Source organism: Pteronotus mesoamericanus, unplaced genomic scaffold, assembly GCF_021234165.1.
Source record: "Pteronotus mesoamericanus isolate MK-2021 breed Mesoamerican mustached bat unplaced genomic scaffold, CSHL_Meso_final contig_25, whole genome shotgun sequence".
NCBI lineage: Eukaryota > Metazoa > Chordata > Mammalia > Chiroptera > Mormoopidae > Pteronotus > Pteronotus mesoamericanus.
In genome coordinates this window covers 4,826,568-4,842,896 of record NW_026555105.1, presented here as the reverse complement: position 1 = coordinate 4,842,896, position 16,329 = coordinate 4,826,568, and the positions used below count along the sequence as shown (strand labels likewise).

The 16,329-nt window shown below is 43.7% G+C and overlaps 1 protein-coding gene across 2 annotated transcripts in view; it reads left to right on the top strand.

Annotated features, from left to right (window-relative positions):
* TSHZ2 (teashirt zinc finger homeobox 2) overlaps positions 1-3,462 on the top strand; it is a 407,758-nt gene extending 404,296 nt beyond the window's left edge. For both annotated transcript variants that reach the window (XM_054573591.1, XM_054573589.1), the window contains exon 3: positions 3,352-3,462. In XM_054573591.1, coding sequence (XP_054429566.1) covers positions 3,352-3,353 — 2 coding nt within the window. In that variant the 3' untranslated portion in view covers positions 3,354-3,462. The remainder of the gene's footprint in view (positions 1-3,351) is intronic.
* Positions 3,463-16,329: the final 12,867 nt, after the last annotated feature.

The following is a 16,329-nucleotide window of genomic DNA, read 5'->3' as shown; positions in this document are numbered from 1 at the left end:
TAGACTCAGAAAATGTCAGGTTGTCACTGCAACAGGACCCCTTCCTGCTGAGGCTCAAAAGAGCCAAGTAACGTGAGTCCAGAATTGCAACCTGAGATCTTAGGAGCTGATTGACTTCCTTGGTTTTTGCACAAGAGTCTATCATGAAGGTGTTTTCCAGAAAATGACGCTCACATATATTTGTGAGGGTGTTGTAGGGAAGAAAGGGGTTATCAAACAAATCTGGGGAGCAGTGAGTTACATGAAGGTATGTTGGGTTGGGTTGGGTTTTTATTGCAGGATTTCTCAGAGCCTTTGATATGCTTTGGTGTAGTGTGAATTTCCAAGAAGGGGACTATAATCTAATAAAATTATTTTCTTTCTCCTTGCTTCCTTTCTCGGACCAAACCTTGTCCTAAAAGAAACCCAGACAGAGAAGTGCGGGTGTTGATCGAATCTGTTACAAGTTCAAGAAAGTGATCAATGAAACCAGGTTCTATCGAACTGGTACCACATTAATATCATGGTCAGGGAGAGAAAACGAGGGCTTCAAACAGACCTCACATGACACTACACCCTTCATCCAAGACTGCTTCCCATTTTACCATGTAAGGTGCTTTCACTCTTTAGGGAAGATAGGCATTTGTCATTTTTTAAAAGTTAACTTGATAGAGAGAAACATCAATTTGTTGTTTATGCACTTGTTTATGCACTTATTTATGCACTCTTGGGTTGCCTCTTGCATGTGCCCTGACCAGGGATCAAACCCACAACCTTGGCATGTTGGGTCAGTGCTCTAACCAGCTGAGCTACCTAGCCAGGGTCTGTCGTATGTTTCTCTTCCTCTCTTTCCTTCCCTCCCTTTTTCCTACCTTCCCCTGATGTCTTTGCAGTTTCTGGCCTCTGCTTTCTTTCTCGTTCTTTGACCCCTCTCTCTCTTCCAACCACATGACCGTGTTTCCTCAGGTTTTCAGACCTGCCAGTGGATCCAGCCAAGTCAGGGGAAAGACGGCTAGCTTTTGTCTCTGAAATGCAAACCTCGTGTCAAAGGGAATGACGCTTTCCGCGGCCAGTGACCGCCTGTAATCTAGATAGGGTGGTGCCTGAAGAGAGCCCGGGGACTTCCAAAGGGGGAGGCCTGAATTTTAAGCCACACTCTGCTGTGTGACCTTGGACAGATCATTAGCCTCTCTGAGACTTTTTTCCTCTTATTTTTAAAATGAGATTCTTTCAAGAGTTAGGGTAATACATGTAAAGTACCTGGTATTTGGTAGGTATACAGTAACTGGTTGCTAGTATTATAGTCATACTATTCCTTATCAAGGGATTGTTTATATCGCCTGTTACGATTATTTTGCACATAATTTCTTTACATACATCAAATGTCATATAACCTTCAACTTGTCTTTATTCTTCAAATGGAAACATGGACATTTTCGTTTTCCAAAAGATCAAATATCTATAGGGCCAAGGTGTTTTTTTCTCACTAAAATGAACACTACCACTAAATTTCCATCTCATGGCACATATAAACTAATTACTCAAATTCTGCAGCACACCAAAAATATAATTTTTTTAAATCTCACCAAAAAGAGTATAATTTTGATTAATTTATAAAAAATAATAATAGTAATTACCTACCTTTTTGCTCCAAAGAGACTTTTTTAAAAATTGATACCTATACTTGTATATAAATATTTCTAATACCAAGGATTAACCCATCAGACTCAACTTTATTATGTGATGTGACCAGTAAGATGCAACTCTTATTATATGACCTATATATTTATGATTCAGGACAGGGACATTCACATCGGATGGCTATTGTTGTGTTGGCTGCTATCATTTTCTTATTTGACAATCTAAGGAAAAAGAGGTCAGTGCCCCTGACTAAATAGTCAGGCAGTACGTGTTTTAAAAATTCTTGTGGCACCCAGTTGAAAATCACTGTACTAAATAATAAGGTATAAACAAGGAAAACCCCCTAGATTAGACGAATAAAAATTATATGCATTTTTATAGTAACCCAAATAGCACAAAACCTGAAAAAAATTCACCTCACCCACTTGCCCCAGCAACACACACTTTAAGAAGCACTTCCCCCCCCACAAAAATGGCCCTACCTTTTTACAAATTGTTTTATTTTTCAGTTACTATTGTCATACAATATTAGTTTCTCACGTGTAGCTTAGGGATTGAAGTTTTAATTAACTTACTAAATAGGCACCACAAGAAGTCCAGTATCCACCTGAAAAAATGATCCCACCTTTTGACTCAAGGATTCCACACTTGGGAATTTAAGTTTATGGAAATACAACACACTGAGAGGCTTTAAACCAAAGATGTTCACCACAGTGTTATGTATCACTGAATGAAACTGGAAGCAAATCAAATGTCCAACATCAGAGAAGGCTTTAGTAAACTCTGAGAGTGTAGGTGATAGAACTCACGTAGCTGTTTACGAGGATGCTTGCCAGTTAAAAACTATGGAGAGACGTATCACACAGTGGGCACTATGTAAGCCTAGCAAAAATGCACAAAGAAGACACTAGGAGAAAATTCAGCAGAATGTGAAGAGGAGCTCTCTCAGGGTAGTGGGGCCATAGGTTATATTTTGTGTGTTTCAAAATGCTTTCTAATTTTTAAAAACCATACATTATATTCTTATTTTAAATGGTGGCTAAATGCCCATAATGAACTTTATCATCTTAATCATTTTTAAATATATATTGTGCAACCATCATCACCATCCATCTCTAGAACTTTTTCGTCTTGGAAAACTAAAACTCTGCGCGCATTAAACAGCCATTCTCCGTTCCTCTGCCCCCCAAAGCACCTGGCAGCCACCATTCTTCTTTGTGTTTCTGTGAGTTTGACCACGCTAAGTACCTCCTATCATTAAAAGGATACTGTATACGACATTTTATGACTGCTTTATTTTCCCTTAGCCTAATGTCCTCAAGGTTCATCCATGCTGTAAAATGTGTCAGAATTTCCTTCCTTTTCGCAGCCGAACAATACTCCATTGTCTGCATATACCACATTGTGTTGATCTAGTCATGCACTGATGAGCATTTGGATTGCTTCCGCATTTTGGCTGTTGTAAATAGCACTGCTATGAACATGGTGTACAAACATCTCTTCCCTACATTATATTTTAAGGGTTTTTTTGGTCTTACATTGGCTCTTCCTTTCTGTGTCCCATCCACGGGTTCTATCACACACTAGGCTTAACTGTGACTCTGTGCAGAGCGTGAATACCAATGACATAGTCTAGGTGGACAATTTGACTCCCTGGGGGAACTAACGCCCCGAGCTATTCCTCAGAAAATAATGCATCTTTTGTTTTTGTTGTTCTGATTCCCATTACAGGACAAATGCCTTAGTTTCAACTTTCCAGCCTGGATCCCCCTCCCACTGAGTCCTCCGTTGCAGCACCCCGCTTCTGACATTGAACTCCCGACACCCTGCTCGGAGAAGACTGCCAAAAAAAAACAAAAAAAAACAAAAAAAAAAACAAACAAAAAAAAAAAACACCCAGCCATTTCTCTTCATCCTCACTAACAATTTGGTAATGAAGTATTGATTTCCACTTCTCTGCTTATGGACGATATTAGATTTTCATTGATAAACTGCAATGGGGCTGTCTCGTCTCCACGGTCCTCTTTTCACTGTCATGAGAAAACAAAGTGCCACTGAAGAAAAATAATGCCTGAGAACATTGATGTCCTTATTTTGTCAGTTTGTAACAGTTGACAGGAAAGGGTGGGGGGAGTATCAGTCTCCATAGTTTAATGTCCAAGTGGGCTGCACTAGATGTAGACGCCTGGAAGCTTACTTTTCATGGTAATGTCCACTTCCTATTTATAACCCCTCTGGGAACGTTTGTCTAAAGGAAATGTTTCTGTTCAGTGCAACAATTACGGTTGCACCTGGATTGCCCAGTCCTGCCCCTGCACTAGGGAGCCATTCATCACCGCAAAGTGGAAGAATTATTAAGTTCAACCAGACTTTGAGCCAAGAAAACCTCTGAACGATGTTCATCTTCTGTGAAAGTTGTTCAAATAGTCAGGCTTAACCATGTTGCTGCCAAAGACTTTTTTCCCCATGCAGTGGCGGGCTTCTTTATTATCATCACGATCTTCCCGTTGGTTTTTTTTTTTTTTTTTTTTTTTTAATAATCGTTTCAAGCCTGCACCACTGTCATATGAGACCTGCAAATTGGGAGGATGGGGGGACTTGGTGAGATGCCGAATCTGAGAGGAAGCAAGAAGATGAGATCATTGCAGGGTGGAAAGTTCAGCAGCAGCCTTCTCTGGTAATCTCTTTCTGCAGGACCCGTTGTTTATGGGCTCTGGAGCGCAGCTCAGCTTTAGAAGCAACAGAAAGCATGAAATAGGGTGTCCATTTTAAATGTGTTCCTGCAACTTTTTTCATTAAAACTTTGAGGGCCCAGTTTTAATTTGTGGAATATTCCCGTTAATAATGAGATCTAATTAAGACATCCATTAAAAGCCCGTTAAAGTTAATTTAACGTAAAAATTCCAATAGAACTGTATTAGATTTTCTCCATTAAATTAACGTTATGGATTTTTAACGGATGTCTTAATTATACGTTATTATTAACAGGAATACTGTATTACACAGATTAAAATCAGGTCCTAAGTCAACGTGGAAAAGCTAAGAGCATGTTTTAATATTAAAAGTCTTGCATACCTAGTGCGCACTCTGGAAATACAGGGGTACGTCTGTTTACTCTAGTCGAGCATTTTCTATACAACTGAAAGCAACCTATAATAGATAAATCCATCACTGCATTTAAACAATGAATTTCCTTGTTCTCAAAGGACACATCAGTCTGGATTGTGTTGTAACCTGCTACTCAGCAATGGGTGAAATGTTTAAACTGTTCTGGGCACAACACTAAGAACTAGATGATTTTGAAACAAAAGAAATATTTTTGTTGTTGCTTTAATGACCAAGGTTATCACACACCAAAAAAATCTCAACACCAAGAAAATGAAGCCAAATATATCCTCTTCACCATTTCTCATGGAGGCTGCCTGTTGGAATTGTTTTAGAAATTTTGACATGATCCCTAAATGCAACATTGGGATTAAAAAAAACAAAAAACAAACAAAAAAAACCCCTTTCTTATTTACCTCCTAGGGAAAGTGTTGCCCTTATGCCACATATAATAGCAAATTGCTTTTTTTATGGCGTGCATAACCTAGATGGGAAAAAATATGGCGCTTCGGGGAAGGAGGGAAAAAGTAAATGAAGTTCCAGGAATGTCATTCGGAAGTAATGAGGCACGGACAGAAAATACACCCCTCACATCATCGGATTGAGATGGCAGTCGAAATAGCTTCATCGAGGTGTCAGCGCTCATCCATCAATCAATCACCCACAAGGAAAAATCGCCACAGTACAACGGGGCGGCTTTTATGGGATTTACTCATGGGCATAGGGAATAGCGGCTCAAATGTAGTTCTGACATGAAAAGCAAGGTGCTGATATTATTTTTTATGATGGGAGGATCATAAAGTGAATTGAGAACAGCGAGGTCTGTCTTTGCTTAACCTATTCAACCAGAAATGAATGGAGCTCAACTGGAAAGGAACAGTCTTTGGATGGGTTAAGATTGAAGAGTGGACTCTACTGAGCCCTGTCCTTCAACAATGAAATTCTATTAAAGGGAAATCAATGCCTTAGCATTGGGGTTCTCGAAGCTGTTAAAAATTGCCCACTCCAACCCAGGGGTATTCGATAAAGTTTCACAATTCAGATTCTGCCGCAAAGTCCAAAAGCAGATTATGAACTCTTGTTCCAACCTGTGGGGGGAACAATACAGTTCTCAACTCCATGGAAATAGTTTCCCTTATAAGAAAGAAAATAAATAAATAAATCATCTGCCTCAATATAAAATCTATACAGTTTTGTTAGTGCAATTTCTATGGAGGGGTGGGGCGGGAGGCGAGAGACAAAAATATTGATAAATTTGGTAAGACTCATGAATTGTCACTTGGTAACCGTAAATGTCACCGCTGAGGGACAGCTGCTACTGTTCTTAGAAAACAAGATCTGGGCTCGTGCTGTGAAATACACACAATTCTTAGTATATTCCTAGAGACCAAGCCTGTCTTCATTTGGCAAGCCCTGTGAGGCTTCTAGAAACTTCTTTCTGGAGGAAAAAACTAAATAATATAAACTCAGGAGAATGTTTTTATCTGCTTTCATACTATTCTTTTCCTCTCTGTGAATCAATGTGGTTCTGATCACTTGGGACTTTAGAAATGGAAAGGAAGATGACATGCAAATTACACTGGAGTGTCTCCATTCGGCCACCGACCCCTGGTATCAGCAAGAGGGAGAGACTGCCTTTCCTTTCCCATCCCTCCTTCTAGCTAAGGCCACCAACCAACTGCGAGTGGAAATGTACATTGAAAAAACGGCATATAAGTATTTAAGTTTTCTGTATTTGGCCCCATTTTGCAGCTCAGCAAATTCACCCAATATACAGCATGTTACAAAACACTGGGGTCACCAAGCAGAGCAGGAAACACAACTTATTCAGCAAATTCACCCAACAGATGCTAGCAGGCAGCTGCTTGTGCACAGCAGTGTTGTGGGCACCATGGGATGCAGCAGAGAAGAAGTCACACACGCCCTGGTCCTCGAGGCGTCCACGACAACTCCGAAAATCACTGACACCAGCCACCCGGGCGAGGAGCTCACATGGGGTCCGGCTGCCCTCGTGTTCCTTGTGTCTTATTTCTGTTTTTCAAAACAATATTTCAAAATAGGGACTTCTCCTTCTGAAAAACATACAGGGAAGAAATAGCTTACAAATAGGTCAAGGCCTAAAAGCGGAATATAATCAGAGAATAAATTGGATAGCCCAGACAGTCCCCGCAGAATTTCTTTAAGGTCACCAGTAGATTTCTTAAAACTCGCCCCCCAAAATGTGCCTGCTTAGTTGTTTGAGTCTTGCATAATTAATGTCACAGGCACAAGCCACTAAATTTAGTTGAAATGCAGAAAACAAACAGATGAAATGACATTATCTGGGGAGCATTCATGTAACTCTGATTAAGCAGTGAGGAAGTATGTGCATGCGTGCGTGCGTGCGTGCGTGCGTGCGTTTTGCTGTTATTTTCCAGGGTTCATGGACAGGTCCACAGTAAGAGTCTATGATTTTCTGAAAGTTTCCACAGTAAATCCAAAGATTACAAGGCCTTCCGAGGTGCTTACATTCTGTTACTTCTCCATCTGTCATTTCCCAGGTTATTTGTGTCCAAACCTTTTTCATCAGGTTTCATTTTTCAAGCTTATTAAATGTTTTTGCTTCTTAAAAACCCATTAAAATGTCATTTTCACATTATCTTCTATTCTCTGCAACAAGAATAGAAGTGTGTTGAATGCTAACATGCTAATAATAAGGAAATAAATTGGAGGCTTTAACCACACATGTATACATTTCTAGTTCTAAAAATCAGTACAAATATATCTATTTTGAACATGCATTAGGCCAAAAAAAATTATCACAACCGAACTTTTGGTTTATTTTTTTGTTCCTCTGTGAGATGTCAAAATGCTAACTTCACTGTCTCCTTTCCTACACTTTCTCAAAATATCCATGAAATACTTTTAGGCAAAGATTGAGCAGGAGAAAAAGATACAAATCCATCCCCCTCAGACAGGGAGACAAGTTTCCCTTGTAGGCAAGCATTGAACATTTGAAACTTGTGAATCATCTTCAGAGTTTCTCCAGAATTTTACCTCTTCTCCCCAAGTACAAGCCACTGATCTCCTTTGGTTTCCTTTGGTGACAGATTCAAGAGCCACGAAGATAAACAATTTCCAGGCTGGAGTTAACCCCTTTCCAACAGCAACGGCCAATGCGCTAACAGGCATGGGTGTCTCTCCAAAAATTATTCATGCGCAAGGCAGCCCAAAGCTTCAGGGAAAACTAGAAATGTTTTGTGGTTTAGAATAGGACCGTTTTAAAACTCTGGTACCAGGTGGAACGCTATTTCTGCAACAGGATCCTGTCTATTTCCTTTGGAAAAATATATGGCAAGCAAAATGGCTCTTGCAACAAATGGCACGTGATCTGACACCTTTTGTCACACAAATGACTTTACCAATGGCCATGTGATTATCATCAAGGCCTTTTAAAAGGATGATCTGTTTGAGGAAAGCAGATTAAATACTCACAGCCCTTTGTATGATGTTTATTTGCTTAAAACTGCTTTTGGAAGTACAAATATAATAACTCTTTTGTGAGAACTCCCAAGAGAAGTTGAAAAATTCGAACAAATGCATTACTTAAAATAAAAAAAAAAATCTACCACTCCCTCAACTCCTCCAGAAAATAAATTTCAATGTGTTCACTGAATTATCTTGAACCTGAAACTTACATTCGGGTGTCAGTCCCCAGGCAAAAGCTTATATTTACAGGACTTAAACAATCATGCGATTATATCTCAAATGTGAAGACTTTGCTCAGTAATAAATTCACTTTCTAAATGACCCATATACCATCCAGGAATTATAAACGTGTATGTATATGTTTTAAATACACAAAATTAAACTGGTCTGCAGAGAAAAAAGTGTGAACTCTTCCTATTCTGCATGGAGATAAATACTACTGAAACATTTCAGTTTCACAATAAAATATTCTGTATTGTACAATACAATATGCTAGAATGAGCAATGCAAGTCCCAAAAACGCTTCCATACAAAACAATTCTCATTTGGCTCAGGGTCCTTACATGTCATGAGATCTTGGGGTACCATCTACCCTTTAGCCTCCGGTAGACTGGTATCTTTCTAGTCTTTTCCCATTTTGATTCTTAACAGCCAGGCGCTGTGAGCAAGCAACCATCAATGTCCACCGCCCTTTAAAATCCACAAGGTAGTTGATCATGTACAGCTTCTGTAATGGTCACCCCGTTCTTACTCTGGAGAATGCTTGTAGCTTTTTAGAAAATTTGACATCAGCCATGTTTACGTTCCGTAATTGCCTCTTTACATTAACTCTACATTTTTCTCTTTTTTCTGTTTGAAAAGGCAGTGGGGGAGGTAGGACGGAGGGAGTCGGGAGAATTACATTCATCCTCGCTTTGAAGGAAAGTGTTTATTTGCCCGCGAAGAAAGGCAAACACATTTTTATATTAGGAAAGCAGACTAGTCATTTTCCAAGAAAAATGACGGCAACCATACCTGTCGAATGTTCCTGTGCAAGCGCACTAATTTTCTATCGCCTGCATGCTGTGATATAATACATTTGCCTGTATACTCGGAGGAGAAGCCAGGCTGTTTTCCTTGTGTACGATGCAGCTTGGATGGCTGGGAACGTAAGCCTCCCGTGCATTTTTATACTGTACATATTTGTATATACTAACTATATTGCCATGTATGAACACAGATTTTGTTATATTTGCTTGTTTCTGTTTCCTACCAAACTGGCCCACAATGGGGATTCTTTTGTATAGAAAAAAAAAATATGCTTGTAATTTTTCCTGATCATTCTCTTTCAATAGCTTATGAAAGAATTAGATCTGAGTTTACAAAGAAATTCTAAGACCCAAGTTTGTCTGTCTGCATGAGTCCCGTCCAGTTGCGGATCTAGGGAGGAACCAACGACCCGGTTCAGAGTTTTTCTTTAAAGGCATGCTCCACCCCTTGGGAAAACCTCAAACTCATCCATGTAGAATTCCCCTCTTTGTATTTTATCTAATAGTGCCTGAAAATTTTTTTAATGTCTTCTTAGAGGAAGAATTCATAATTGTCAAAATTTGAAACATTATCTTAATTTTGTTTTTATGACCTCGCAATTCTTCTCTTTATTTATTCGGTTGCTGGTGTAATGGGGCCCCAGGCCACTCCTGACATCGGCATGTTCTTCTTCTGCATTAAGGATGTTTTTAAAATTACAGAGATTATTGAGCCAACAGGCTGTTTTAATCAAAACCATGTTTCACTTGTTTTTGATGATTATAAATTGTCCTTGCAATGGAAAAAAAAAAAAGTTTTCTGCCAGGAAAATTATACCACCCTGTGGCCAAACAGATTCATCACAGAGAGGCATCCGTGCCGACTTTTCCGGGATCTGGAAAATTCTTCCCCTGGCCGGCCACGCTTACCTTTCCTCCCCATCACCCTGAACGCTAGCGCTCGGTGCGGTGACTATTTGCAAATATCCGAAGGCTTGGCCGCGCGGTCAGGGCCCGAAGACAAACAGCCCAGCTGGAAATGACGGCTCTGCACCTGCAAAGAACCACAGGGATTTTCAGAAAAGGTGCTCCTGCGTTGTGTCCCTGGGTGCCACTGTGCTGTCATTTCTCCTAATTAGAAACAATCTGGTCTCGCTATCACATATCACTTACATCAGGTTAAAAGAAACATTTGGATCAGCCCCTTGCTGGATAAAAATGACTTGGGGTACATTCAAGACGTGTGCCTGTATATCATGCTGCAGCGAGGAAATTATCTCTAGAAGGAGAGTTTTTTTTTAATATAATTTTACCAGTGGAAATAAATTCCGATGGCGGAGATGAAGAAAACCCTTAAATTATATTGCTGAAGCCATTATTTTTTACATCTAAAGAGTTTTTTTTTTTAAGAAAATCATTCTACTTTGAGAATTGTAATTAAAACCCTCAATAATAGTACTTCTTTTAGCCATTGTGAAAAAACAACACACTCACCGAGGTTATGTTGAGCCCCTCATTTCCATCAGAAAGCTTTCTATACGAGTATTATTTACATTTTCAAACATGATAACTCTTTCCTTTGTGACAAAAAAAAGTCTTTTTTTTTCTTCCCACTCAGCAGTTATTGGAAATAGACTGTTCCCATCTGAAACCTTCTCATAATTTGCATCAGGAAAGCCCACAGCCGGCATGAAGGACCTGGGTGTGTTCAATTACCAGACGCTGGAGGCCGTCCTGCATTCTCACGCCGCCGCTATTGAAACACCTGTCAGAAACCCAGCTCACTGGCCGCGCGCAGGCCGGCCCCTCACACCGTTAGCTTTGCAAATGGCTTCATCTCAGTCCACGCCGACGTCCCCTTCGGCCAATCGAAAAATGAAAATTAAAGGAGAGGAGAAGAAGAAAAAACACAGATGCACTTAAAACATGAAAAGAATTATTTATATGATAAAAATATATTTAGATTTTCAAAGCACAAGACTGAATAGAAGTGCTCTTTTTATTCTTTCTGAAGATGTTACTGTTAAATGTCTTTCTACATCAGGCTTAATAAATCTGTAATGACATTTGATGGATTGATTTCGGCCCGTGTGTGTTTTTTAAAGATGGCAAGAGAGGAGAGAGGCAAGGGAGAGGGGCAGGCGGGAGTGGAGGACCAGCGCTGACCCCCAGGAGCCCCAGCGAGGGAATTACTGGTGGGCCCCTCTGCGCCTGGGACCCACTGACCACGCCCAGCTTCCACTCTGATCTCCAATGGGGTTTTTCCAGCAAGCCCCTTGCGTGGTTTCTGAGCAGCCTGGGCCGCTCTCAAATCCGGTCAGCTCGTGCCTGGGTAATTTACGATGCAATCTGAGCAGAGGCCGGGGCAGCTGCCTCACAAATTCAGGGACTCGAGACGGAGGGCAGACATGACCGGGCGGCCCGGCCTCCACCTCGGAGCGATGGCCCTGCTTAGCACTCAGTTTCCCTGCCCACTCCCCTCCGCTCCCTGAAGGTGCCGCGAGAAGGGGACCATGTTTCGCGCACCAGCTGCAGAAGCAGATGTGGATCACCCCCTCCCCCGCCACCAAGAAATGACTTGCCGCCTGCGCACGGGGAGCGCGCAGGGTCCAGGTCGCAGCGCTGCATGAGAGCCACACTCATGACATTATGGTGGCCACGCTGGCACCTGCGGGCTCCACTTTACGGCCACGGTCCCAAGTCTAGGCCATAGCATATGAGCGGCCAGGCTAGAAACAGCAGGACAGGTGAGGAAAGGCAGGGGGCAGGCAGCAAAGGCAGAGTGTTGGGCCGAGCAGTGTGGACCGAACCAAAAGTTCTTGGTTTTCACTCACTCAGCGACTGTCGAGCACCTACTATGTGCTAGGTCTGAGGCTTCGTTACACTGATCAAGCAGAGTGTTGATGGTTTTGAGAACAGGGTCTGGAGTCAAAAGCTGGGCTCTGTCACATACTCTCTCCTTCCTATAAGGCAAGATTAAAGGAAGCACAGAACACTAGGAGGAGGTGACTATAGGGACTAGAGGGGCACAGGGGTAGCCCCAACCAACCTGCGAAGTCAGGAAGGGTTCCTAAAGGAAGTGGGGTGGGAGATAAAGTTAATTTCTCAAGGGAGCATTAGAGGAACCAAGAGTGTACAAAAACACATCCCTCAACCAGTTCAATCCGGCAGCGAGTCCTGTTGTTTCTCACTCCAAAAGACAACTCAAACCTGTTCACGTTGTGTCTTTTCCGGGACTTCTGCGGTGGCTTCTCAAGCGCCCGTAAGCCCTCCGACCCCAATCCGTTCTCCACACCGCAGCTGGAGTGACCTTTATAAATCAGATCATGCCCCTGCGTTCCTCCAGACCAGAGGTAAGCATCCGTGTTCTCTGAAGGGCCAGAGTATGTTCAGCTCTGTGGGCCGGTGGACTCTGACCCAACCGCTCCACTCTGCCTCTGCAATGAAAAGCAGCCGTCGGTAATAGTAAACAAAGGCGTGGCTGTGTACCAATAAAACTTTATTCACAAAAACAAGCAACGGGCTGGATTTAGCGCATGGGCTGTGATTTGCTGACCCCTGTTCCAGACCCTCCAACACCCAGGTCTCCATTCGTCTTTGATGGATTTCCTGTGGACGCGGATCTGGAGGTGAGAATGTGAGGAAAAGTAGTTTCTTTGGGGGATGAGGCCAGGAAACGCAAACAGGGGGATGAGGAAGGGAAGGAGGCCGATAAATGTGCTTTAAGAACAGTGACCTCCATGGGCAATGTGGTCCCTACCCTACCAGGAACTCAGAGACAGGGCCGAACCCACCTGGGTCCTTGCACTCGAGCAGTGCGAGAGCTGGGGTATCTATAGGCCACCTCTGCTCAGGTGTTGGAGGAGGGCTGCTGCGGGGTACGGGGCTGTGGGGTGGGGGGAGCTTTGAGGTGACTTCCGATCCCAGCAGAGGCTGTGAGAAGCAGGCTTCAGTGGACAGAGAAGACCCCAAGAAAACCGACCGCAGCCCAGGGGCCGAATCTGACTCTCCACCGGTTCATTTTTAAATAAAGTTTTATTGGAACAGAGCCACACCCATTCGTTTACTTACCGTCTTCGACAGCCAAGTTCAGTAGTTGTGACAGAGACTCTGTATGGCAGCCACATGTTCCCCACGTCCACATGCACCCTTCAAGTCCTAGCAACATGGCTGTAACTAGATTTTTTTTCTCTTGGTCCTTAAAACCCAGAATACAGGGTCCGGCACAAATAACACTGCTTTTTATGACAAAATCTTTTATCACAAAATCATAAGCATGTAATTCTGTAACAACAATATCATACTCAAGCACACCACATAACGTTGTAGGTGAAACGTTCAAATTAAAACTATACATTATTACACCCATATTATTACCCTACCAACCACATTCAAGCAGGCCTTACTTCTGCCAGACCCTGTCTGCACTAGCTGGCCTGTTCCCAAAAACATTTACCCACCTTTGTTACATAGTCACTAGATCCTGTTTGGTTCACCATTGTATCCTCAACCTCCAGGACACCCTATCATGTCTCACACATCACAGATGCTCAAGATAATACGTGTTGAAAGAATCAGTGAACGTGTGAATGAGTCCTCACTCACACCTCAGGACGCACCAAGGGTTGGCGCTCACCCAGGGAGTAAGGCACGATGCTAAGAGATGTCCCAGGCCTCACAATGACCCCGGGAGGTGCTTACTTATACCCCGAGTTGCCCCTTCCCCCCTACCCTTCGACGTGGTGCGCACAGAATTCAGACCTAAGTTTGTGACACAGGAAAGCCACACCATGGCGCCTGGCAAACTACGGTAAGCCCTTTCCAGACGCTGGCTTGACTACGGGGACTAAGGGCCGTAGGATGAGCAGAGTGTCCCGGACTCCAAGGCCCCGCAGTGTGGTCTGGGAGCTGCAGGATGAGTAACAGAGACATATTGCAGCCAAAGACAATGTGGCAGGTGAAGCTCTTTGACACACGAATTGGTGTCTCATTGTCCCCCTCGGTTACCAGTCACCCTCTTGGCCTCCTTCCCACGCCCCAGGCCAAAGCCCCGCCCGTCCCCAGGGACATAGAAAGCGCTTGGAGAAACACATTACGTTCTTCCATGTAACCACAAGTTTCCTGCCCTCAGCCTCTCCCGCTTGTCCTCACCCCTTGATTGGTTACTTTTAGTGGCTCTCTGTGGCCCTGGGAATCTGTCCAAAGACCTCAGCTGGCCTGAGACCCTGCCTGGTCTGGCTTCTGCCTTCCGGAACCCTGGCCTCTTCTAGCACATTCTACACTCCAGCCAAACGAGAGTCCTCTCAGTTCCAGCACTCACCTTTGCAAGGGCTGCGACCCTGCCTTCTTCTCTGACTTGAGTCTAGGAGAAGTCCCCTGCCCTCCAGTGGCATCTGGACCGTCCTTTTGCAAAGCCGTTGCACTCACACAGACTTGTGTCGTCTGTCCACTGCCCGCACCAGAGGGCAGAGCCCGGCAGGCAGCTGGCCCCCCAACCGCTGCGTCCCCAGCATCACGTCCCCTGGCCATGCACGGTGGGCGCCCTGGGAAGGCGTGTTGCTCACAAGTAGCAAAGGCTCTGTCTCCGGCCCCCTCTGCGTGTTCTCAGATGTGCTCTTCACTGCATTATAGGGGGGAAACTGTGTCGTGCCCAGGACAGAGAGGGTGGCAGCAGGGCCCCGAGGGTTAAACCACCTCTCCGAGATCACATGGCACAGTGAGGCGAACCAGAGACCCAAGCGTGATTTCACATTGCAGCACACGGTCACCTGGGCTGGATCACGTTTCTGTGCAGTCTTCTCCTTTGCTCTCCTACTGAGAACCAGTAGACAGGTAGGTATTAGACTGGCATAGAACATGACAGTAGAGTATAGTATAGTATAGTACAGTACAGTATAGTATCGTATCATAAAGTATTAGTATAGCAGCCATTTTCAACCACTGTGCTGCAAGAGTTTTTAAAACATGCACTACCTGACTATGGAGTCGGGGCACTGATCTCTTTTCCCTAAAGTTGTCAAATAAAAAATGATAACAGCCAACACAACAATAGCCATCTGGTGCAAATAAATCAAAATTATACCTATTTTTTTTTCAGATCGGCAAATATGGTTTTTGGTGTGCCACAGAACTGTAGTGTATGGGCGCCACGAGGTGGGAAAGGCTGATAAACGCTGTAGGGCAGCATAACGTGATGCGCTATAATAACACGTAAGATAATAATGTATTGTATTAATAATACCGTATTACCTAATGTTGTTTATATAATACACAGTCATACTTAGCTCTTACTCAGCATTTACTCTGTATCAGGTTCTCGAAAAAAATGACCTCTTCTTTAACCTTTACAGTTGCCCTAAAATTTGCATTCTCAACAGGGGGCTTTGCTCCCAAGAGGGCGAAAATTTGCTCTTGGGGAGTGAAAAATCTTAGCAATGACAATGCTTTGTGGTCCTCCAACGGACCACAGTCCATAAACATAGGTACTATATGTCTGTGGCATTAAGACTTCACTGACGAGGAAGACAGTGAAATCGGGGAGGAAAACCTTAAAAAGTTCCTCAAGGGGCAGTATTTTTCAGAAGGTTAATAACTCTGCCCTAAAACATAACTGTCGTCACCAACCCCACGTGCAGACTCAGAGAGGTGAGCTAACCTGGCCAAAGCCACACAGCGAGTAACTCGCACATCAGGGATTCAGGTCCGAGTCTGTCTCCTGCCGGAAGCCATGCCTTAACTACGTGCGGAAAGCCGCCCCTGGACAGCAGGTCAGAGCTGGCTGGGCACGTCCTGCAGATCTGACCATCTGGGGCGGTCCTCACAGCAGCCCCCGACACTGGGGAGCCCGCCGGAGACGCAGAGCCTGCGGCCCTGCCCTGGAGGATGGCCCGCCCACCCAGCCCTGCGCTGGGGGAGCTGGGTCCCCGTGGGCACAGGGGAGTCGCCTCAACCACCTTGAACAGAAAAGACACAAAGATACCTACACCTGTCCCCATCTGTTAGGTTCCCAGCCCCGATCGGAAACTCCCCTGTCAGGCTAATTATACGTAAGGGTGTTCTGTGACTTGCTGTAGTCCCAGGGAAAGAAAGAAAAATGAAATTCCCTTTCAGGCTTTCAGGGTAGATAACG